Genomic DNA, 23,920 nt, shown 5'->3' with positions numbered 1-23,920 from the left:
ATTTACGATGTGTTAAATCATGCACAGCTGGAGAAACACTACAGTATTATTACAGATCCACTGGGGAGCAGTGTTGCGTCTGCCAAAGGATTATCCCATTACTGGAAATAAGCTGTGGCATTAATGACGGCTTATTCTAATGTCATTAAAAAGCTAAAATTAAAGTTGCAGTAGGAAAATCATAATTCTTTCAACTGTTCCAAGTATATAAAGAAGTGGTATGCAAAGAATCATGGGACTGGCCTGTATACAATCATTTACATTTCGGAAAACAAACAAGAACAAACAAATGGCAGATTAAACAAAAGCTTTATTCTTCAACACACAAAGTTTAGTGTTTATGTAAGAAGACTTTAAGAAGACTAAACATCAGGGGGAAAAAAAAGGAAAAACGGCAAACACAACCTGTGCCATGCACATTGTTAGTACAGTAATAGAGAAGCCAAAAGCATGTAGGGCGGATATACAAAATGCTAGCAGTGGAAAGGAGTGCGAGAATTGCTTTCACACAAGATCAATAACCTAACCTTAACTCTATGAGAAAATGATGAGGTTTTAAAGAGTGATAGAGTGAAAAGAAAAAGCTCCACATCAGTAGGATGCTCTACACTTCAGGGTTTGCAAATGTCTTTAAAGCACACACACTACTAGACAATACTAAACAACGTAAATTATTTATGCTTTCTAATCAACTCCTTGATCTGCCATCTCTATAACATTCTCTTCTCAGCATATTCAGGAGGGCCTACAGCCGTTTTAAATCCTTGTCACCTATGAAGGCTATTGTGGATTCGGAAGCTTTAATGAAGTTACTAGTGGTCCCTTGTCGATGAGGTGAAATGAGGATAAAGCAAAGATATTTGTATGTTCCTTTACAGTATGTCATTAAATTCTAGTTGTACCTAGCATATTGTAGCATATAGTGCCTAAGTGACCTAGTACAATTATTATTGACTTTGCATTCGGGAAAAGAACACAACAGGTTTCTAAATTACACTATCCCCGGCCTCATCTAAATGTGTGATCCCACAGGCTGCAGGCCTCTCAACCTTATTACCAGTATCAAATCGCTAATTATCAGCCTCCAACTACACAAGCGCACTTCATTTGAATATGAACTCAAAGGAAACTTTTCAACTCAAAGCTAAGAAACAAAAGCTAAGAACAAGTGCATCGTGGTCCTCTTCTTCCTTTGAGGCAGCCATATCTTGGACACTTATTTTTTGCTCTGCTGTGACCAAATGCGTCGACTTAAGCTTTGAGTTTGAAAAAAGTTCGTATCATCAACTGCTTCAAGAGTCCCATCTGCTCTCTGCAAGTCACAGAAGTCGTCCTGTAGTAGAGTCATCTTGGGAGGACATTTTGCGTGAGACATCTCTTCTCTCCCTTTTTCCTCCCCAGCTTTTCGGGGGAGGGCAAGAATCCCAACCACCCTGGCCTTGAAGATCCTCAGCTGTGGGAGCGTGTGGTGTGGAGCGTCCCCTCCTTGTGCCGCCTGACTGTGCCGCTTCCGTGCTGGCGTTTCCCGGGGCGACTTTGACTCACCTCTCCTCGCGTCTCTGGGGGGGGCGGCCGTCTCGTCTTGCTCGGCTCCAACTCCCGCCTCACGGTCCCCTCGCTTGTGATTGGTCGGTTTCTCGCGGTCTCTCCTTTTTCACACAGTGGTGCTTCGGTTGTAGCAGTGGAAAACGGGTATCCATTGTTTGTTCTTTTTTGTTTTTACCCACATTAAAACGCCGTCGAACTAAGCAGAACGTAGGCCTAGCTCCTTCCAGACATCTGCGAAAAAGCATAAAGCAAAGCAAAAGTGAATCAATTTTAAGAGAAGTAACATCATGTTAAACAGATAATGACACTGATTCAAAACTTGTGCTGATTAAGCCTCAACATATCCATACTAGTCCTTCATCACACAAAATCTAACTACTGGGATTCTTAAGCCAGAGAATATCCATTTAACTAATTATTCATTGAACTTTCATCACTTCTTTGTTCACAAATAAACCGGTATCTCCAAGTTAACCTCCTTCCTATTTACACTATACTGAGGTGATGAGCAAAGGATTTCAATCATGTGAACACTGCTAAGAAAACCCCCAAAACAAAACTAGTAAGTGAATGCAATGAGTGTCAGAGCAAGAGAGACTTGACATATGTGCAGAATGTGTGAATTGTGGTGAAAAAAAACAATTCCCCATTGTGTGTTCCCCATTATCTTCTCTGCTGCCGCTCGCCAAGTGTCCCCTGGCCTGGACTTGTCAGTCCTTCTGAAGTCTGTAATTCAGGAGTGAAGGGGAACAGTACTTCATCTGTGACTCCATAGGACTGTTTCATTCTGCATTGCAGATATATTCTTGGTACCGTCTTTAGTCAGTAGAAAGCTAGTGTAAAGTTTTGGTTTCTTCATTCACACTTGGTGGATGGGACGGTTCAACAATGTTGAACATTTTCTCACTTCTGTTTTGAGGCAGTTTGTAACTGCAAACAGGGCTGTGAACTTGCCAGATCAAATTGCTCTAAGACTGTAAATTCCAGTTTTTACACTTGATCTGTGATTACAAAGACAAACAGCATTATGTAAGCCAGTAACAACTGTACATCTGAACATCTAAAAAGGAACAGGTTGTTTCAGGAGACGCATTCAATGTAAAAGTAGATAGTCTCCAGACAATGAGGATCACATCTTGTACTTCATAAAAAATATAAATTAATTTAAAAAAGAGCTTGACTATTCCTCTATGTGCACTATGCAGGTAAATATATTCAATAAAACTACTGAATGACATCCAGACTGAAAACTTTGTGATGAAACGGTGATGAAAGGTGTTACTTACAGGTTAATACTGGGACAGTCCAGTCACCCCGTGTTGGTAGGCTCGCTCCCCCTGATAGGTGGAGTCCTGGGACAGAGCCACATCCATCTGGGATTTGAACTCGTCTCCAAGGTAACTGTCCTGGAAGGGACAAGAAAGTGTATGATATTAGTGATCAAAAATGGATGGTTTGAGAGCTTCTTAATCGGTCTTAATCCTGAACAGCACTACATGGATTGCACTGACCTGTGAGAGCTCAGCCTGGGACAGGCCGGGCTGGCTCATCTGGGACGGCTGGCTCATATTCAGGTAGCCCTGTGTCAGAGGGCCCTGGGAGAAGGACTGAGAGCCCAGGTCCTGACTGGCCTGACTGCCCATGTGTCCCCCGCGGTCCCCCCCTCCACTGCTGCCCATGTTCCTGTTCCTCTGCCTGCCTCCTCGACCACCCCCTCCTCCTCCAGACTTTCCTTTGAGGCCTCCGCGACCTACAAACAAGCAGACACAGCTTGGTTCAGTCAAGGATTGTATTTATAAACTGTTGTTGTTCGTGACTTGTTATAAAGAAAATCAGAGGAGACGTTTCCATCCTCTCACCTGTACCAGGGCCATTGAGCTGTCCCAGATACCCCGGGGGAGGGATGGGCGGCATCACCAAGTTAAAGGGAATGGGGATGTTCAGAGAGGCCAGGGGGTTAGCACCGGAGCCTATCATCCCGATCTGATCATGGGTCTGAAAGTACAGATTGGACGAGCGCCCTGTGGAGGGAGAACATCAGTCACAGTGTGCCGGTTTAGTGGTGTTTGTCAGGAGTGTCCCACAGAAGACGACCCTACCATTGTTGCTGCGGTCATAGGCAGAACCGGGGATGAGGGCCTCTCTGGCATCGTACATGGCTGTGCTCATGAAGCGACCTCCCTGGAAAACCAAAACAGCTCGTCAACTCAACGTGTCTATGACTATTATAGTGGTAATGGTTTGCAGAGAGAGACGCTGGCCTCACCGGGTTGATGGTGTTGACCAGTTTGCGCGGCTTGCTGAACTGCATGAGGCTCTCACGCAGGTTGTTGAGGGGCCCCTCCACCAGCACCTTCTGCTCCTTATAGTAGTTGAGCAGGTGGTTCCACAGGGGCTGCTTCGACAGAGCTTTGGGGTTCCCCACAATGATGACGCCGTAACTGAAGGGGAGGGACAACCCAAGCTGGTTTTTGACCGATGCATTTTAGATTTGCGCAGTTGAACAGCTGGTTGTTTACTCACCGCGCCCGGGTCAGAGCCACGTTTAGACGCCTGGGGTCATTGAGGAAGCCGATGCCCTGATGTTCGTTGGCTCGGACACATGACAGGATGATGAAGTCCTTCTCTCTGCCTTGGAACGCATCCACACTGGCAATCTCCACCTCCTGAACAAAATAACACCACACAAATGCTGAACCACTGGAAAATAAATGGCACAGAGAATTTACTGGAAGCAAGTACTGTATAGAATTGTATAGTATTGTCAGGACAAAGAATCTGGACCAGATCAAAGTAGCCAGACTGTGTGAGACTAGGAAAAAGTCTGCTGTGCTCTGACTGGGCGTTACCTGGTAGAGCTTGGTGTGCAGTGATCCGCTGAACTGCATGTACTGAACCAGGTACGACCTCTGGCCCTCGTACGGCGTGATGATTCCGATCTGGTCCGGTTTGGCTCCTCCCTTCAGCAGCCGCGTGGTGATCTTTTCCACGTTGGCAGCCTCCGTTCTGCATAAGCACAAAAGAGAAAAGTTTAAAGGTAAAAAGGTAAGAGCTGTACAGTATCCAAAACAGAATGAGTGAGAGCTGTGACCTGTTGAGGTAGGACGTTCCAGAGCTGGCGATCTCCTCCTGACCCTGAGTGACGTAGAAGAACATGGGCTTGTCGGGCTGCGGCCACTGGAAGTCGAATCCCTTTTTCATCCGGTCACCTGTGGGGGAATTCTAGATAAGTAACCTAATTGCTCTAGTTATTAATTTTTAGTTGACCTTTCTGTGACCCAGCAGATGGGTCATGGTGCTTTTACTTTCGATCATGGAGGCCTCTATGGCGCTTCGGGACCAATTGTGTTCAGTGTTTCTGGTAGGTACAGTCACTGGATCACTAATAGGTCAATTTTCTTTCTACATAAGTTTCATAATGCACCTTTAAATTCAAGCAAAAGTCATAAGCAATCAAATTATGAATATATCAGGCTTGTGGGGGAAAAAAATCAGGGCAAAATCATCGCTTAAGTGGAACTAATTTAGGATAGTCTTAATTGAAAATAGAACTTTCCTACATTTTTAAAGTTCCCATGCATTTTTGTTGTGGGCTGTGTTGGTAAAAAATGTGTAAATGTCAGTCAGATGGAAGATTTCAGTAATTTTGCAATCCAGAGTGACTTAAATCCTTTGGCGATATACTTAACATTGTGATAAATTCCTTTTCACTTTCATTTAGTTTAAGAATGTTGTATTCTTTGTCTTTTTTTCCCCAGAAGATGACAAATACACTGATGAACTGATGAAATTAGTCAACAAAATAAAGCCTTCTGAATCTGAACTGGGAGTATGTGTTCACCTGCAGTGACTCCGTTCTGCAGGGAGCCCTCGTAGAAGATGTTGGAGGGGAAGGCGCTGAGAGCCGGGTGCATCCTGTACTGCACCTGAAGGCGTATGGGCCTGATGCCCAACACGACCAGGCGCTCGAACAGGGACTGGGACAGCCCTGCTTTAGCTGCCTTCTTACACATGACCACTGGACCCAGCTGGCAGTGGTCCCCCACCAGGATCAGCTACAGACGGAAGACCAACATCAGAACACACCACAAAAGGACAGATTCCTCCGTGTTACTGTGTATTAGTTTACCTGCTTGGCGCCCAGGACTACAGGGACCATGCACTCAGGTTCGGTGGCCTGGGTGCTCTCATCGATCAAAATGGAGCGGAACTGCATTTTGGCCAAGCGTGGATCTCCAGCTCCGACGCATGTGCAGCAGATCACATCTGCATTCTACAAATAAATATTCATGAAAACTCACTATACACCATACTGAACAATAACAGAGTTAAGGAGAGAAAACTCTACTGCGCTAAATAAGCATTGCAAAGGGTGACTTTGGTTTTTTACTCTGAAATTAAAGCTGTTAAGGGAAAAAACTACCTAAATGTTAACATTGATCACTGCGTGAAAAAGTTTTGACCTGTCGTGTCTCGCCATAATAAAACTGAAATAGTTCAGAGTGAAAGTTGCATGAGGTGTACCATTAACAGCTCCCTCTCAGCAGTGCGCCTCAGAGCCCTGTAGCGCTTCTCGTCTGAAGAGGACAGCTCTCCAGTCTCATCCTTCAGCTGCTGGAGCTTCTGCAGTTCAGGCATGCTAAACAGGGACACATATTCAGCATAAATACTCAAAGAGTGACACAGTGAACAAACGCACCTGTCCATGTTCCTGGTCTGGTTGTGCAGAGCCAGGAAGGACACTGGGGAGTCTATGGCCTCTCTGCTCTTGGCACACAGTCGCACCACTTTGAGTCCAGTCTGGTGGATCTTCTCCGTCAGCTGGTCCACGGCAATGTTACTGGGAGCGCACACCAGCACTGGCCTGGACAATTTTCATATATATAAGGACTTTGTGTTATTATATGATGAACTTTTGCATGATGGGGTATTCAAGTCCAATATAGTGCTGTACCCGTTGCCTTGTCGAGCCAAGTGGTACACTATCGTGGCCGAGGTGACCGTTTTGCCAGTGCCTGGAGGTCCTTGGATCAGACTCAAGGGGCGCTGCAGCACAGTCTTCACTGCATAGACCTAGATAACAGTACAGAAGCCAGAGCAGCACACATCACACATGGACCATATTTTTGAATTATTGACAAACTTATGCAGTACAATAGTTGAACAATGCCATAATATTCAAATACATTTTGAGTTAATGCCAGTTTGAACAATTAAGGCCTTAATTTTGGCACAAATCATTTAGTGACTCATGCTTTATAGTGCCCTGTGGAGTCCATGTCTCCTTACCTGGGAGTGGTTGAGGTCGGGCAGCCCCTGGGCAGTGAAGCGCTTGGGCAGCTGACACTTGATGACCACGTCCTCCACCTCGTGTCCCAGCAGTTTGTGGTAAATGTAGCCGGACACAGAGGTCTCGTCCACAGCAAACGTCTTCAGGGCACTCTGCATCCTGTATACAGACCGTACATGGTGTTATACACTAGTCAGAAGCTTTTGGAACAGGACATATTAATCAAGACAAGTGCTGAGGCCCTGCAGTGCCACAGGAGGAGCATAAACAGAGTTTATCATTTGCTGCATATTATCAACGTGATAGCTTTGCGGCTTATCTGAACACGCTATCTCAGTATGGTTTGTAAACCTACCGAAATGTTTAATAATTACCATCATTTCATGACTGGACCGGACATACAGGGTTAGCAGGAGTTATACACAAAGACAGGACATTCTGTTGAATATCAAATTATATTACATACATAATTTCTATGATGTGTTTTGCAGGTCTACTGTACTTTCTTACTCTGTTGTCCTATTCATATACTCTAAGATTTTAATTTCTAATAATTGAATTAGTAAGTGAATTATCACATCAACTAAATACATCGAGCTATCCACTTCAAGCTTTAATTATTTCAGAAGTTTATGCATTGGTGTTGCTACTAGTGCAGTGCATCCCTAGAGTTTGCAGTACCTGTCGAAGGATGTGGACTTCCAGACAAAGTCTACCTGGAAGTTGTGTGGGATCTCCACCGGCGCTCCGGCACTGCTCCTGAGCTCAATGGCGATCTCGTCTCCATAATCTGATTCACACAGTCAGGGACCACTCTTAATACTCTTATACATGGATATTTTCATTGACTGCTTGTTTGGCAAACGGCCCGGAGCTGCACTCTGCCTGTTATGTAATGTGCTGGGATCTAAATATAGGCAGGTGGGGCAGACTGGAAGAGAACCGCTGCTATTGTTTTTGTAGTTCCCCAACACAACCACTTGGAGGCACTGTTGCCCTGCTTTTCAGCATGAATGGAGGAGACTCATTACTGTATGTTTAGATTAACTGGTGAAGGATACTGTCTGGGACTTTGATGACATGTCCGATGCCCTTCCACGGAGGAGCCAGGTCTCCTTTGTATCGCAGGCAGATTTCGTCTCCCTGCATCAGGCGCATGTCTGGAGAGGAAAGCGACACGAGGGAATGTGGTTACTTTGATAATAGACAGATTTAAACGCCTTGTGAAAATGTTGACCATATTTAGTATGTTAAAACAAACCTGAATCGGTTTTTGGAAGTGTGAAGTAAGCGATCCTCTTTTTGTTCAGCCCCAAGTCCCATCTGACTGTGATGTTGTCTTGAGTCTGTGGAAGGGAAAAACTCTTTGAAATGTTTGTAATAACCGAAAAGATAAATAGCTCAGTGTTCCTCAGGCCCCTGCAGTTGTCATATATGTTTAACATAGATTTTATTCATGTTTTTGTCTTCCTTTGTGTTAGCTTTATTTCATAGTTTATGTTTATTTAGGACAAAACCATTTCTGTAAAGTAAAACCGATTGGGGAGTCAAATATTTGGGACTCCTTGGCATTTACCTGGGACTCCTTGAGCTTCTTGTCGTAGTCGGCCTCCAGTTTGACCAGCGGGCCGAAGATGTTCTGGTACTGGTAGGCGTCCTCGTACCGCAGCAGCACGTGCTGAGGCTCTTCATCCACTCCGGGCTTCTCCAGGTCCTCCAGGGTCGCACTGGGGTTTTCCTGACGCACACACAAGCTTAGGGTTAACAATCAATCTGGGAGAGAGCAAGCACTTGCTTACTAAAGGTGATGTGGACGACGGAATGTGATTTTGGAATAATAACTGCTACCACCTGTTGGATGGTTGGAAACGGCGGGGAAGCATGTGGCTCTAATTTGAGTTTCATCTCAGGTCCTTCTAAATTATTTTACACAAACGCAATGAAGTAACTCATTTCAATGTGCAGAAGTGACGGATGGAGCAACAACAATTCTGGCATTTAAATCTACCCAACATACAATTGTGATTTTCCAAAGATGTAAGAAAACCCCCTTGTGTTGCCCTGATAATGAAGTGACTACTCCCATAGTGCATACCTTCCAGAGCTCCTCCAGCTTGTTGATCTGCTGCGCGGTGATCTGCCGGGCCCGCAGCTGCTCGTGCTCCGAGGGGATCTTGACCAGCCAGGACAGGAAGCAGCGGTCCTGGATGAGCGGCTGCCACTGAGAGCTGTCCCAGTTGATGTCCTTCAGGCTGCTCTGACTGGCGCATGGCTGTCTGCGGGGTCACAGCCAAAGCACAGGTTGATCGGAGACGCAATCAAGGAAGACATTTCAAATACCAATACTTTAAGGCGCGTCAAGCTATAGCCCATTTGCTATTTTATGTCATTTGAATAATATTACAATTTTAAATGTAATAAACCAATACCACAATAACTTACCAATTAAGTTTTCACTTTGTTGTCTGATATTTATACTAATATTGCATTAACAGCATTTGAAAATTTGTATGAAATGCTTATTAACGTGACAGTGTGAAAAAATACCTTTTATTTGCAAACTTCCACTGTTTTTGATGACCCAACTTTACACAAACTGCAAAAGCGTTTCCAAGAAAGGCCTTGCTTGGTGGTGAAATGTTCTTATTTGGGTCAAAAACATCACTGGATTTACCTGCAGAGTAAGACCACGACAGAGTCCGCTTTGGCCGGGATGAATCCGAGCAGGAAGACGTTCCGACAGCCGCAGTTGTAACACTCCAGGACCGTCTCTCCCAGGGGGCCGTCTTTGTGAAGGGTCACCTCCTTGGACTTTGCCCTCACCAGATGGTTCACAATATGGCTTCAATAAAGACAGGGAAAATGAGATGTATCAGGCGCTGACGAACTTGGATTAACGGGCTCGGAGTGAGGTCATTCTCACTGCACAAGTATTCCAGAAATGCTTGTAAGAACATTGTTTGGCCGTTCGGAGCGGTTAGGTCTTTAATGTGTTGTAGCCGTTACCAGATGTGAGGCTGTGTGCTGTTGCCTAAAGCTACGCAAGTGCAGCCTGGTGTCGATTAACTATGAAAGCATGAGCATCAGGATTAACAAGCTCCAGTTTATCGGAATAACAAGTCAAATGTATAGTAACGGGAAAGACATGACTATGTAGCTTATAGAGGTGATGATGATATGAAGGCACTGATCGGATTAAGCTTTGTGAACTTTATAAAATCATGTTTTTTGTGCTATACAAAAATTAAATAACATCCGCCTCAGGTTTCTCTGCAAGTTGGTCAATCCAAACCTTCACTCAGTAGATGGCTTTAAGTACCCCCTCTCAAAAGCAATATAAAAATACTCTTTCGATAAAAATGAAATCATTGCGATCGAAGACCTTTTTTCCGGCATATGGCCCATCCCCATCTTTACTTACCTCCCAGATGTGTTCCCGCGTCCATTACAGAACCACTTTTTGCTGGTGTTACAGTAAACCACACAGGCTGGATCGTGGATTCCACAGTAACTGCAGAATGCAAAAAAAAAAAAAAGGGAGAAAGTACATTAATTAACAGAAATTGTATTGAGAGATGGGCCTTTCCTTTATATCCTGCTATGTTTATCCAACTGCATCACCACAGCAGCATAGAATTAGTGGACTTTTAATCTAAACCCGGTTCTCAAGCTTATCTGTCAATTACATTCACATTTCTGGCTTCCTGTGGTTTGGTCCTGGTTTATAGTCCCATCTTGGACCTGGTTTTAGTTATTTAGATTTGGTGGTACTCGAAAAGCTTTTTGAGGTGAACTTGAGGTGAGCAGTAAAGAGCGCCACTGATTTAAGCCACGTCGGTTGTCGAAAGTCTGCAATAAAAAGGCTTTCGGTGCTTTTACTGCTTTTACTGCTTACCTGCATGCGTGCACTGGCAGGTCCTTGCTGTAAAACGCATCCTCCTCGTCCTCTTCAAAATTGAGCTCTGCCAGCAGTTGAGTGGCTTTAATCACAGGATCGTCTCCGTTCTGCAGGACTCCATCTGGACCATTCACCTGTGCACAAATTGACAATGTCTTCTATAAGCGCGTCATCGCAACGCAGACGAACACATCCCATGCATTCCTGAACATTGTTTTAATGAAAGACTAAAGCAGCGTTTTTAAACAGTGTGTTGTAAAAGGCCATTGAAAAAAACTCATCTAAGTTTCATTACTAGCTTTGCATATTGCCATTGTTATGTTTTCTGATCAAACCTTTGAAGCAGAAAAATGACACACAAAAAACTAATCACTGCCTTGTAGGGCAGGGCGATATGGCCTAAAATCTATATCACGATATAAAAAAGAAATATCAATTATATATTTCACGATATAATTGACAATGGACAAATCACTTAAAAATCCCAGCCCTTACGCCTATTGTATTGGGAAGAATAATTCAGCGATTTTTTTTTTCTTTTACGGCATACTAATACATAATGTCCCCACAAATATGATTTACTCAAGCAGTTAACATCCTACAACATTATACTTTTGAAGCACCTGTCCCTGTGTTCTATAGTCGGTGTTGCCTCTCTGATGGAGCTGAGCAGAACAAAAATATATTTTGCGATACGATATGGCCAACCCCTACTGCCTTGCCCGGTCATCTTATTATTTCTACATAACGTTACTCATTTAGTTATGTGTCCATAATGGTGAGGGATGAGTCTTTCCAACCCAAAAAGTGTGACATGGCTTGAAAAAGGTTGAAATAACAGGGAAAGCATCATACCATACCATACCAACTTTATTTATAAAGCACTTTAAAAACTGTACAGTTGGCCAAAGTGCCGCACACAGAAACAGATACAAATATTTACAGTAAATCATTCTACATTCTACAACATTCTACATCTACAATAAAGTTTTTATTTATTTATTATGTGTTCATTTGTTGTAGAAAGAGGCAACGTGGGTAAAGTGTCTTGCCCAAGGACACACGGAAAATAAAAGTCCTGGGCTGGTTCTATGGACGACATGCAATTTACTTGAAGTTTGTCCATAATGTTATTGTCTGCTTTAAACAACGCTACTATCAATCGAACAAGGGCATGAGATTTCTCATTGGATTCGCAATTTTGACAGCTATTTCACTGCTTGTCTCCATGGCAACAAATTATTCTAAGTTGGCTGAAGGGGGAGGGCTGTTATCCTTAGGTTCACAACATTAGCAGGTGCAACGCATCGTAATGGTTTAATAACAAACGTTTTGCATCAAACTCTGCACTTAAAGCTTCGGGTACATGAAATAACAATGGCTGTGCCCTGTGTCAGCGGTTGACACAGCTGAACCCCAACATATGACTGTTGACAGCTAGCCCGCTGCTAATTAGCGGGAGATGGAAGGCGTCACAGCGCTAAAGCTAACATGCAACAAACTGTTAGCTTCAACGTGATTTACGTGTTGTCAGCGCCACACACGGGAGGCATGTGACACATTGCTGCCCTCCGGGAATGGCGGCACATACCTGGCTGTCGAGCTGGCTTTGAGTCTGGCCTTGTGTCTGGGTCTGGCTCGGCAGCGTGAAATCCGTGAAGTCAAACTCGGAGCCCTGCGTGTCCGCTCCCAGCAGCTCTGTCTCCTCCGTGTCCAGAAAGGTGAGGGTCTGCGAGCTGGGCCCATACGCCTCCACACTCATGCTTCCGCCGGGTTCAAATGCGGCCGAAATGAGCGTTGAAAGAGAAGGGCTCTCCGAAGAAACGAGGGGGAAGATAACGGGAGACGGTGTTGATGATAAAAATGACACTGCTAGCGAGAGATACACTGACAGCACGCAGTGCGCATGTGCGGGAGGAGGTGGAGGAGGCCCCGCCCCGCTGTTTCCTCTCCGTTCTCACGTCACGACGAGCTCGAGACCACCTGCTGCGCCTGCGGAGGGCACGAGGAGAGAGGGGTCAACAAGGGCACGAGGAGAGAGGGGTCAACAAGGGCACGAGGAGAGAGGGGTCAACAAGGGCACGAGGAGGAAGGAAACAACACGATTAGATGACAAGATAAGGCCCGGGCGGGGAGACGTGAGAGGAGAGGCTGCTGCACACACCTGTGCACACCTGAGATGGTTCACATTCATTTCACAGTGTCTCCTTAACAACCGTATGTTCTCAATTATTGTTCTCATTTATTTCCTCAGGCAACTAAAGTTACCACTAGTACAAGTGGACTAAAGTGGCCCAATTACAGTTACACTGTATCTATATTGTTGGTTAAGTAAAACTACTGCAGCTCTGGCCAGATGTCATGCACGCCTCTAAGACAGTGCCACCTCCACCCAAAGGTCTGTGAAAGGAATATTAGTTACACTTATAGTAAGCCTCATCAGTCTTCCACTTATGGATAAAATAAGCCACCAGAACTTTTTATTCTATTCTAGAAAGGATAACTTAACTTTACAATATACAGGGGCGTAGCACCAAATTCTGAGCCCTGGATACAAACTATCTTGGTGGACCCCCAGCCTGGTTGTGTTCAATTCTTATATCAATTATGAGGACATTTCGAAAGTACAATACAGAACGCTTTTTGCAGCACTTTTGAGGGCCCTTACCCTGCTTTCTCCCCTCAGTACCCTTTACCCCCCCAGTCCAACGCCCATGACAACATATACACTGCTCACAAAAACTTGGGGCACACTCAAAAAACACAATGTAACTCCAAGTCAATCAAATTTCTGGGATATCAGACTGTCCAGTTAGGAAGCCACGCTTATTGTGAATCAATTTCACTTGGTGTTAAACAGACAACAGGTGGAAATGAGAGGCAATTAGCAAGATCACTCCAAAAGAGGAATGGTTTTGCAGGTGGTGACCACAGACCATTTCCCTGTCTTCATCCTTTGTACCGTATTTTTGGAACACTTTTGCATTTGTCCAGTGTTCTCACCACTAGAGGTATCATGGGGAGCATCTACAACCCACAGAAGCTGCTCAGGGAGTGATGCTCATCCAAAATGGCACGTCCATTCATGCTGTGGCAAGAAGGTTTGCTGTGTCTCCCAGCGCAGTGTCCAGAGCCTGGAGGAGATACCAGGAGACAGGCCAGTACACCAGGAGACCTAGGGGGGCCGACCGAGGCCAACAACCCAGCAGCAGGACCGCTGTCTGCTCATTTGTGCACAGAGAAACAGGAGAAGCACTGCCCGAGCCCTACAAAATGACCTCCAGAGGGCCACAAATGTGCATGTTGGTCCTCAAACGGTCAGAAACCGACTCCATCAGGGTGGTATGAGGGTGGTATGAGGGGGGTATGAGGGGGGTATGAGGGGGGTATGAGGGGGGTATGAGGGCGTTGGGCCGGTGCTTACTGTCCAACACCGTGCAGCCCGATTGGCATTTGCCCCAGAACACAGCGATTGGCAGATTGGCCAATGGTGCCCTGTGCTCTTCACGGATGAGAGCAGGTTCACCCTGAGCACATGTGACAGACATGACAGAGTCTGGAGACGCCCTGGAGAACGTTCTGCTGCTGCAACATCATCCAGCATGACCGGTTTGGTGGTGGGTCAGTGATGGTCTGGGGAGGCATTTCATTGGAGGGCCGCACAGCCCTCCATGTGCGAGCCAGAGGTTCCCTGACTGGCATTGGGGACCGGGATGAGATCCTCAGACCTATTGTAAGACCATATGCTGGTGCTGTGGGCCCTGGGTTCCTTCTGATGCCTGATAATGCCAGGCCACATGTGGCAAGAGTGTGTCAGCAGGTCCTGCATGATGAAGGTATTGATGTTCTGGACTGGCCTGCCCGTTCCCCAGACTTAAATCCAATAGATACATCTGGGACATCATGTCTCGGTCCATCCATCAACGCCACGTCGCACCACAGACTGTCCAGGAGCTGACTGATGCTCTAATCCAGGTCTGGGAGGAGATCCCTCAGGAGGACATCCGTGGTCTCATCAGGAGCATGCCCAGGCGTTGTAGGGAGTGCATTCAGGCACGTGGAGGCCACACACACGACTGAGGATGATACAGACTCGTTTGGAGGAATTTCTACAGAATTTGGATAAACCAGTGACCTGATTTGTCGCTTTGATTTTGACTATAATTTTGGATCCAGACCTCCAGGGGCTGAGAATTTGATTTCCATTTATCATTCTTATGTTATTTTGTTCTCAACACATTGCCCTACACTATGCATAAAGATTTTCATCCGAAAAATCAAATTGATTGACATCTAGGATGTGTTTTTTGAGTGTGCCCTAAGTTTTTGTGAGCAGTGTATATATATATATATATATATTATATATATATATAAAAAAAATAAAATAAAAAAAAACTCTTCCTCACCCTCCGCGGGCGGTCTCCTTTTTTTTTTCCTCCTGCTCGGGTCCTCTACCAGAGGCCTGGGAGCTTGAGGGTTCTGCGCAGTATCTTTGCTGTTCCTAGAACTGCACTTTTCTGGACCGAGATGTCTGATGTATTTCCTGGGATCTGCTGGAGCCACTCCTCCAGGAGTGGCTGGAGCCACTCCTATATATATATATATATATATATATATATATATATATATATATATATATATATATATATATATATATATATATATATATATATATATATATATATATATAGTAGTCCATAAGTACATCAAGGACAAGGCTCCAACAGATGACTTGCTCAGTGAATGTCTCAAACAATGGGGAACAGAAGATGAGGTGCTGGAGGTCCCGTCATGGGAGGACAAGCCCCTACATGGGATGTACCACCGAAACATAACGGAAGTGGCGGATATCAAGAAATCCTACCAATGGTTAGACAGAGCTGGACTAAAGGACAGCACAGAGGCTCATCATGGCTGCACAGGAGCAGGCCTTGAGCACCAGAGCAATAGAGGCCCAGATCTAACACACCAGACAATATATTATATATATATATATATATATATATATATATATATATATATTCTTTTTTTTCTCTTTTTAATATATTGGATAATTTATCAATGTAATAATCTAATAATAAGGACATGAAATGTTGATTTCATCAGTAGGTTTTATTGATTGAGCTTGAAGCTAACTGGGCCTTAGCAGGCAGAATAAATACAGTATAGTGCAGTAATCAGACACATCATTTGGCAACGTTATCCCTGAGATACAAGAAAATATATTTCAACACATGTTTCATGTTAATACAGTGAAATAAGAGATCATTACAATTAAACAAAAAATGACAGAGTTCAGGACGAGTGAACATAGGCTAAAAGCTACATTTCTGTGAGTAAGAACAGATTCGTTAAATTAAAACCTTTTTTTCTAAATATATATATTATAATAGTAGTCTAAACTGGCTATAAGTAATTAACACAGTTGTGCAAATAAAATATGTACTTTTTAAAAAGTGCAACTCAATATATTACATCCGAAGAATTCAGTACAATGTGAAATCATTTAAGCATCGATTTATTTTCATTTCTATAATTTTGAACCACTTGACATTAGCTGAAACCGATTAGCCAAACACTGGTAGATTTATATTTTGGGAGTTCAATAATACCCAAGCTAAATATAATTTCCTATGCAATAAGAAAAATGTACACGATACATCTCTTCAAGACCTAGTTATAACATGATTTAGTTGTATTGTAGAGATTACCTTTAGGCTTTTATTTGAATAAAAACAGTTACATTTGAAGATACTAGCTGGCTCTGGTTACACATAAAACATTTCTCTTGAACCTTTAACTAACAGTGAACCCGGTTCATTTGTGGGCGTTGTGGACGGCTATCCTCCAGCTGCCTGTTACACGTCAAAAAGTCTGCAGTACATGGGTGTTATTTATTTCGCATATGGAATGACGCTTTAAGCTAATGGAAAAATGAGCCAAGTTCTTTGCTGTGACGGCAGTGGAAATGCTGATAGTTTCCTTTTCGCTACAGCCTCTGTCCCTGATCTAACCTTAACCACACAGAGAATACTCAAACACGTGGAGGAGGACGAGGGTTTACACGGAGCGGACTCGCATGTCCATCACCAAATGTCCACGGACCCGGGACAGCCGACCGAGCACGAATTCCCTCCGTGTTTGTGCGCACACGTGTGTAAAAGACTTCTGTGTAATAAACAAAGTGAAGGGATATTCTCTCTTAAACACCTCAGTTCTTTGTATTATCTCCACATTTCTGTTTTACAGCTTGTATAACAACAATACTACCTTTGATATTACTGGCAATTATTTTTATCAGGTGTAAGTTGAAAATTAGAAGGATGTGTATTAGTGCTGGGGGGGAAAACTAATAATAATAATTTGAAAAAGTCAACACATCACAGCTTAACATCCAAATATGCACCACAGATATTAGCACTTTGAACCCGGTCCCTCCCTGCCCTCACTGGTGCTCCTGGTGGTTGCAGCGTGCCGGTGCGTGCCCCCCCTCCAGCTGGGAGAGCATCTCGGTGATGATGGCCTGCAGAGCGCGGCCCAGCTCCTCGCTGCTGTAGGGCTTCCCCAGGGGAGGCACGTGGATGAAGGCAGCGCGGCCGTTCCCCACAAACAGGGACGTGTAGTAGGTGTAGTCGCACAGGTACCTGCAAAAATGGATTTGTGTAATGATTACTGCGAGAAGAACCCATTAGATCAGGGGTTCTCAACCTGGGGGTCGGGACCCACTTGGGGGTCGCGAGACAAATTTGGGGGGTCGTCAGAGCATATAGATAAAATATATATTTTAATATTATTATTATGGTGTCGTAGCATGCATGCTATTTTACCAGGGTGCCATTATTTGTTCTAAATTTAATTCATTTTTGTTTTAGCCATTGTTTTTTCTTTGGTTTTTAAGAGTTATATAGGTTAACCTCTTAACTCCCGCCTGAACCGAGAGGATCTTTTTCCTCACGTCATCACATTTTTTTTCCATCATTTTTTTGTTGGGTGTTCAGCTCATTTTTGTCATTTTTTGTCACATTTTTGTTAATTTTTTAATCACATTTTGTCACGTTTTTGTCATTTTTTTTGTCCAATTTTTTTCATTTTTTTGGTCAATTTTTTTGTCATTTTTTGGTCACATTTTTGTCATTTTTGGGTCATTTTTTATCACATTTTTGTAATTTTTTTGTCACATTTTGTCAAATTTTTGTCCTTTTTTTGTCACATTTTTGTCATTTTTTCGTCATTTTTTTCTCAATTTCTTTTGATGGATCTTTGTCATTTTTTTGCTGGATTTTTGTCACTTTTTTAATGGATTTTTGGCTTTTTTTGCTGGATTTTTGTCATTTTTTTGCTGGATTTTTTGTCACTTTTTTTGCTGGATTTTTGGCTTTTTTTGCTGGATTTTTGTCATTTTTTTGCTGGATTTTTGCCACTTTTTCATACATTTTTTGTCACTTTTTTGTCAATGTTTTCTCACTTTTTTGTCACTTTTCCATCATTGTTTTCATCTCCGTTTTGTTGCTTTTTTCACAGCTTTTTTTCCAGAAGCTTTTGGCTTGGGGTAAAGCCAAACTGGAGAAAATGTGCTCGTTTCAGGCGGGAGTTAAGGGGTTAATGTCCCTGTTTTTCCCATGGTCTGACCCGGGTGGGGGTCACGATCCTAATTAACTGTTATAATGGGGGTCGCGGCTCCAAAGGGTTGAGAACCACTGCATTAGATATATTATTTGAAGTCAACAATACATTACCGCTACGACTATTGGATTTGACCTGCGGCTGGGTCATATCGTGCATGGTTATACCCATGTAAATCGTGATACCGCTGTAGACACTAACCATTTGCATGTGTACTACAGCTGATTTTGTGCATTCTCCTCCGTTCCCTTGCTCCCCTCCCTTTCTTGTTGTCATGAGCATGGCGCTAACAACAATATGGCAAAGAAAACCACCATGTAAAAGTGAATAATATCCCTTTCATCTGTGGCGTCTTCACCCCGATCAAACATAAATCTCAAGACTAACTCATTTGCCTCTTATCTTCAGAAGTTAGGAGTCGAGCGGAGGAGAATTAGGGGGAAACTCCGTGGAACTCATTCTTTTTTTACTCTTTACCCGAGGTCCCTATCAGTGTTAATTTCGTCGACTAAAATATTTAGTCTTAATTTTAGTCAAAGTGTTATTTTTGACGACTAAAATTGGACTAAAACTAGATTAAACGTTTTTCATGAGACTGAAACTATGACTAAAATGTCCAGATATTTTAGTCGACTAAAATAAGACTAAATAGAAATGAAAGGGAGAGACTAAAATCATCCAAACTTCTGACCGTCTGAAAGAGCCTCAGATCATGTAAATCCTCTGTTAAAGGATCAGCTCTGAGCTTTGTTCATGTGGAGCAGCTCCATGAAGCAGAGGAACAAGATTAAATATGATTATAATGAATATTATCAATGCAAAGTCCACTAAATTCGTCTTACATTTAGTCGACTAAATTTACTTGCAATTTTAGTCGACTAAAACTAGACTAAAATGGAATTACATTTTCGTCAAAAGACTAAGACTAAAACTAAATTAAAATATGTTGTCAAAATTAACACTGGTCCCTATGCAATTCTAATCCCGTACGAATAGGCTCGACTTATACATTCAGAACATGTACTTGTACTTGAAGTGACTCTGATTAGAACAACGCGGGATCGAGGGTGGCTTAAACTCGAGCACATGTGTGATTGTTACATCCCAGAACTGCACACATGAGACATTTAGTGGCCAACGGCTGAAGTGAATCTCACCTGCCCGCGTCCTTGGACACGGTGACTTTGGTGCCGCTGGTGACCTCGCTGACCCTCTTGCACACCGAGTCCATGTCCAGCACCGAGCTGATGCACTCGGGCCCGTCCTCTATGCAGCACTCGGACTCCGGAGAGAAGCAGCAGTTGTCCAGACGCCTGTAGCCCTTGTTGTGGCCGCACTGCTCCAGGGTGACGGCCTTGGCCAAACCAGAGACGCCCACGTGCACAACCAACTGAGCGCAGCAAACACCGGGGAGAGAAAGTCAGTGTATACAAGACAATAGAAAAATATATAAGAATGTCTGTGTGTGTGTGAGTGAATGTGTAAATGACCCGAGGCTGGTGATCCGTCCACATTGTAGGCAGTAGAGTCTGGACGGCCTGGTATTCCACCGGCACTTCACACACGAAGAGGTCGACGTTCTCCCCCAGACCTATTCGATCCAGCTCCTGAGGGAAGAAAGACAATAACTCAGCCATTTCATCATTATATAGCTCAGTTCATATGCATTTGTTTTGTTTCGTGAAAGTGCTTGTCTTGCTAGTCTTCCTTTTTTTACTCAGTGATCGGCATTGCTGAGGTTCACCAATTGAAACTGAAATTGAATGAACCGTCAACTCAAGATAAATGATTACACTGTTACATGACGTTATTGTCCCGTCCAGGCTTTTCTATCCTGCAGCGCTTCAAAAAAAGGAGGGATATGATGCAAATTCAACTTGTTTTGAGCTTTGAGAAATCCCGTTTACATTGGTTGTTTAACCTCTTACCCTCCACCTTAACCGAGCACAGTTTCTCCAGTTCGGCTTTACCCAAATCTAACAAGTTCTCACCTGGCGCTTACAGCATATTGGCCAGAGTAGCGCCTCACAGCCAAGACATACAAAGCAGATCCTTTTCCTCACATTGCTGCCTCGTTGTTGTCACTTTTTCACATTCTTTTTCATCTCATATTTGCCAGAGTTAGACACATTTTTGTTGTTTTTTTTGTCACATTTTTATTGTTTTTTTGTCACATTTTTATTTATTTTTTGTCACATTTTTCATTTATTTTTGGTCACATTTTTTTTGTTTTTTTGTGACATTTTTATTTATTTTTTGTCACATTTTTTGTTTTTTTTGTGACATTTTTTATTGTTTTTTGTCACATTTTTATTGTTTTTTGTCACATTTTTATTTATTTTTTGTCAATTTTTTTTGTTTTTTTGTGACATTTTTTATTGTTTTTGTCACATTTTTATTTATTTTTTGTCACATTTTTCTTGTTTTTTTGTGACATTTTTTATTGGTTTTTGTCACATTTTTATTTATTTTTTGTGACATTTTTTTTGTGACATTTTTTATTGTTTTTTGTCACATTTTTATTGTTTTTTTGTCACATTTTTATTTATTTTTTGTCACATTTTTATTTATTTTTTGTCACATTTTTCATTTATTTTTGGTCACATTTTTTGTTTTTTTTGTGATATTTTTTATTGTTTTTTGTCACATTTTTTATTGATTTTTGTCACATTTTTGTCGCTTCATTTTTGGGTTTTTTCCTACACTTTTTCCAGTAAGCTTTTACATTTGGGTAAAACCAAACTGGAGAGAAAGTGCTCCGTTCAGGTGGAAGGTAAAGAGGTTAATTTTCCACCACTGACTCACCTCAACCTGTATTTCCCCGGATTTATTTTACATAACAAAAGTGTCCTCAGCATTTTCAGAGCCCGCATAAACCATCGCCGTATCCGTCCTGAGCAGTTCTGCATACTCAACGTCATTCATCACAGCGCCATCAATTTGCTAGCATGCCATTAGCTAAAAATGGTGACTTGTAAATCTCGTTTTATTACCCCTGTAGCCAGCAGAGACGCTTTAAGCAACATAAAAGATCCTTAAAAAGCAGTCTCTTCCTTACACACATTATTTCATAGAGTAAAGGTTGAAATATGGATTGCGGAGGTATCCCAGAGTTGATTTTGGCGTGAGTTAGTAAAGCCAACATTATGGATGACATGGATATGGAATGGTATAGATGTAAAAATCACTTCCCTGAATCTCTTGAACTTTTGCAAGTTGCTGCTGCCATTTCACTTCTTAACTCCCGCCCGAACCGAGAGCATTTTCTCCAGTTTAGCTTTACCCAAATCCTGTAGGCTAAGTGTAACGCCTCATTTTTCCTCACGTCATCAGATTTTTTTCCATCTTTTTTTGGGAGGGTATTCAAGTCATTTTGTTACTTTTTTGTCATTTTTTGTCACATTTTTGTCACATTTATTGCCATTTTTTTGGTCATTTTTTGTCTTTTTTTTGTCATTTTTTGTCACATTATTTGTCATTTTTTTGGTCATTTTTAATCAATTTTTTGTCAATTTTTTTGTCTTTTTTTTAATCAATTTTTTGTCATTTTTTGTCACATTTATTGCCATTTTTTGTCATTTTTTGTCACATTTTCTGTCATTTTTTGGTCACTTTTTTGGTCATTTTTTGTCACATTTATTGTCACATTTTTTGTCTTTTTTTAATCAATTTTTTGTCATTTTTTGTCACATTTATTGCCATTTTTTTGGTCATTTTTTGTCTTTTTTTGTCATTTTTTGTCACATTTTTTGTCATTTTTTCGTCACTTTTTTTTGTCAAAGTTCTCTCACTTTTTTGTCACATCTTCATCATCTCAGTTCTGTCCCTATTCTCACACCTTTTTTTCCCCAGAAGCTTTTGGATTGGGGTAAAGCCAAACTGTGCTCGGTTCAGGTGGGAGTTAAGGGCTTAATGGGTCTAAAACGAACACGGCCTGTGAAATGTTGACATATTCCTGGTCGTTACCTGCACAGCCACCCAGCTGGCATTGACCGCGTGCTCTCCAAAGGGTTCAAAACCTGCGCACAAACAGAACACACACTTCAGCACTTCCATGTGATCCAAATCAACTGGGCTGTTATTCTATATAATATGGATGTGCTTTTTGATGGGTCTAAAGGTAGCTTCTCCGTTAAACATTAATTGTAGCGCGCGCAAGGATTATGAAGCTCCTCTAACCATGGATTTCATTCGCGATAAATAGAGTGGATTTAGCCTTTTACCCCCGCATTTAGCTCCAAAGCTACATCTAGGATTCACCTCCGTTGTTATGAGCACCATTACTAGCCTAATAATCATAATAATAACAATGGTGTCGCTACCGAATAATAATGGTGTAGCAGACAATACATAGCTTTTCTCCATATCAAAGCTTTCACCTGTGACGACCACTTTCTTCTTGTTGGCCATTGTTCCGGGTGGCTGTCAGACTGCTGTCATAAGTTTGAAAACGTGATTTAAATGCCACCAAAACAAAACAAAAATATCGGGATTGTCAGTCGCTCTTCTGCGGTGGTTTTCTTCGCCACGGTTCACAGCGGTGAAGCGGAGCGACTGGGGGGAGGCAGCGCCATCTTGTGGAGTGGGGGGTTAGGTACAACAACAAAACAATACTCTGACCAAGTTTATGACCGTAAAAAGAGCAAACAAAAGACTGGAATATGAACAATTTGTTGTTAAATTAAACAAAATCCGATTATTGGTGAAGGCAGATGACACATGGAGAGGGTTTGTGTAGTGAATGGAACAATACAGAAATACTATCTATGGGGAAAGTATGACTATGCTAATGAAATATTTTTCTAATTTAAAGGTAAAATGTTACGTGACGTCAACGGAATATCTTTGTGAGCACTGTAAAAAAAATACTTTGTGCATCATCATACGATGTATGTACGTTTGTTTTTAATGCACTTCTCTTGGGTTCAAATTGTAACAATTCAAGACATTTTGGTGTTTTAGGGCGCCCACTAAAGGACTCACACCCTTGAATAGGTAGGCCCCTAGATTTGAAAACCCAAGCTCATACACAACAATGGTGCTGTATCATAACACTCAAGGACATTTTAAAATAGTTACTTCATTCATATCCATCCATCCATCCATCCATGTTCTTCCACTTTATCCGGGGCCGGGTCGCGGGGGCAGCAGTCTCAGCAGAGATGCCCAAACTTCTCGATCCACACACACCTCCTCCAGCTGTTCTGGGGGGACCCCGAGGCGACACCAGGCCAGCACGGAGACATAGTCCCACCACCGTGTCCTGGGCCTTCCACGAGGCCTTGTCCCACTAGGACATGCCTGAAACACCTCCCGCGGGAGGCGACCAGGAGGCATCCGGAACAGATGCCCGAGCCACCTCAGCTGCTCCTTTCGCCATGAAGGAGCAGCAACTCCACTCCGAGCTCCTCCCGGGTAACTGAGCTCCTCACCCGATCTCGAAGGGTGCGCCCAGCCACCCTGCGAAGGAAACTCATTTCGGCCGCTTGTATTCGCGATCTTGTCCTTTGCACTTCATTCATAATAATATATAATTATACATACCCCTTCGGGATCAATAA

General features: G+C 42.8%; 2 protein-coding genes across 3 annotated transcripts; both read right to left on the bottom strand.

The window, feature by feature from the left end:
• Positions 1 to 370: 370 nt before the first annotated feature.
• Positions 371 to 12,638, bottom strand: upf1 (UPF1 RNA helicase and ATPase). Its single transcript, XM_079568944.1, has 24 exons — positions 12,328 to 12,638; positions 10,734 to 10,870; positions 10,260 to 10,349; positions 9,513 to 9,680; positions 8,934 to 9,114; positions 8,415 to 8,576; positions 8,100 to 8,184; positions 7,900 to 7,998; positions 7,520 to 7,628; positions 6,838 to 6,997; positions 6,503 to 6,621; positions 6,248 to 6,412; positions 6,073 to 6,187; positions 5,678 to 5,821; positions 5,390 to 5,603; positions 4,640 to 4,757; positions 4,398 to 4,554; positions 4,072 to 4,214; positions 3,815 to 3,989; positions 3,648 to 3,729; positions 3,408 to 3,569; positions 3,060 to 3,298; positions 2,835 to 2,954; positions 371 to 1,779 (listed from the first exon to the last, which is right to left on the bottom strand). The coding sequence occupies exons 1-23, from the start codon at positions 12,496 to 12,498 to the stop codon at positions 2,838 to 2,840; spliced, it is 3,312 nt and encodes a 1,103-aa protein (XP_079425070.1). The 5' UTR covers positions 12,499 to 12,638; the 3' UTR covers positions 371 to 1,779; positions 2,835 to 2,837.
• Positions 12,639 to 16,825: 4,187 nt separating this feature from the next.
• Positions 16,826 to 22,908, bottom strand: pgpep1 (pyroglutamyl-peptidase I). 2 transcript variants are annotated; one of them, XM_079569269.1, is made up of 5 exons: positions 22,682 to 22,908; positions 22,326 to 22,378; positions 19,850 to 19,966; positions 19,517 to 19,749; positions 16,826 to 17,380 (listed from the first exon to the last, which is right to left on the bottom strand). In XM_079569269.1, the coding sequence occupies exons 1-5, from the start codon at positions 22,767 to 22,769 to the stop codon at positions 17,182 to 17,184; spliced, it is 690 nt and encodes a 229-aa protein (XP_079425395.1). In that variant the 5' UTR covers positions 22,770 to 22,908; the 3' UTR covers positions 16,826 to 17,181. The 2 variants fall into 2 exon arrangements, with proteins under 2 accessions (XP_079425395.1, XP_079425396.1); XM_079569270.1 differs by having other exon boundaries at positions 16,827 to 17,380; positions 22,739 to 22,906.
• Positions 22,909 to 23,920: the final 1,012 nt, after the last annotated feature.

Source organism: Gobius niger (genome assembly GCF_951799975.1).
Source record: "Gobius niger genome assembly, chromosome: 13".
Taxonomy (NCBI): Eukaryota; Metazoa; Chordata; class Actinopteri; order Gobiiformes; family Gobiidae; genus Gobius; species Gobius niger.
The sequence above is the reverse complement of the archived record's forward strand: the minus strand, read 5'-3'. Positions and strand labels throughout refer to the sequence as shown.

Excerpts from the sequence above, each read along its gene's own strand:
- upf1 (XM_079568944.1), bottom strand. The coding sequence starts at position 12,498 with ATGAGTGTGGAGGCGTATGGGCCCAGCTCGCAGACCCTCACCTTTCTG. Across the intron at positions 8,185-8,414 it reads AGAAGCTCAAGGAGTCCCAG|ACTCAAGACAACATCACAGT; the intron begins GTAAATGCCAAG and ends TCCCTTCCACAG. Across the intron at positions 6,413-6,502 it reads TTGGCTCGACAAGGCAACGG|GCCAGTGCTGGTGTGCGCTC; the intron begins GTACAGCACTAT and ends AAAATTGTCCAG.
- pgpep1 (XM_079569269.1), bottom strand. The coding sequence starts at position 22,769 with ATGGCCAACAAGAAGAAAGTGGTCGTCACAGGTGAAAGCTTTGATATG. Across the intron at positions 22,379-22,681 it reads TGCTACACCATTATTATTCG|GTTTTGAACCCTTTGGAGAG; the intron begins GTAGCGACACCA and ends GTTTGTGCGCAG. Across the intron at positions 19,750-19,849 it reads GGACGGATCACCAGCCTCGG|TTGGTTGTGCACGTGGGCGT; the intron begins GTCATTTACACA and ends TGCTGCGCTCAG.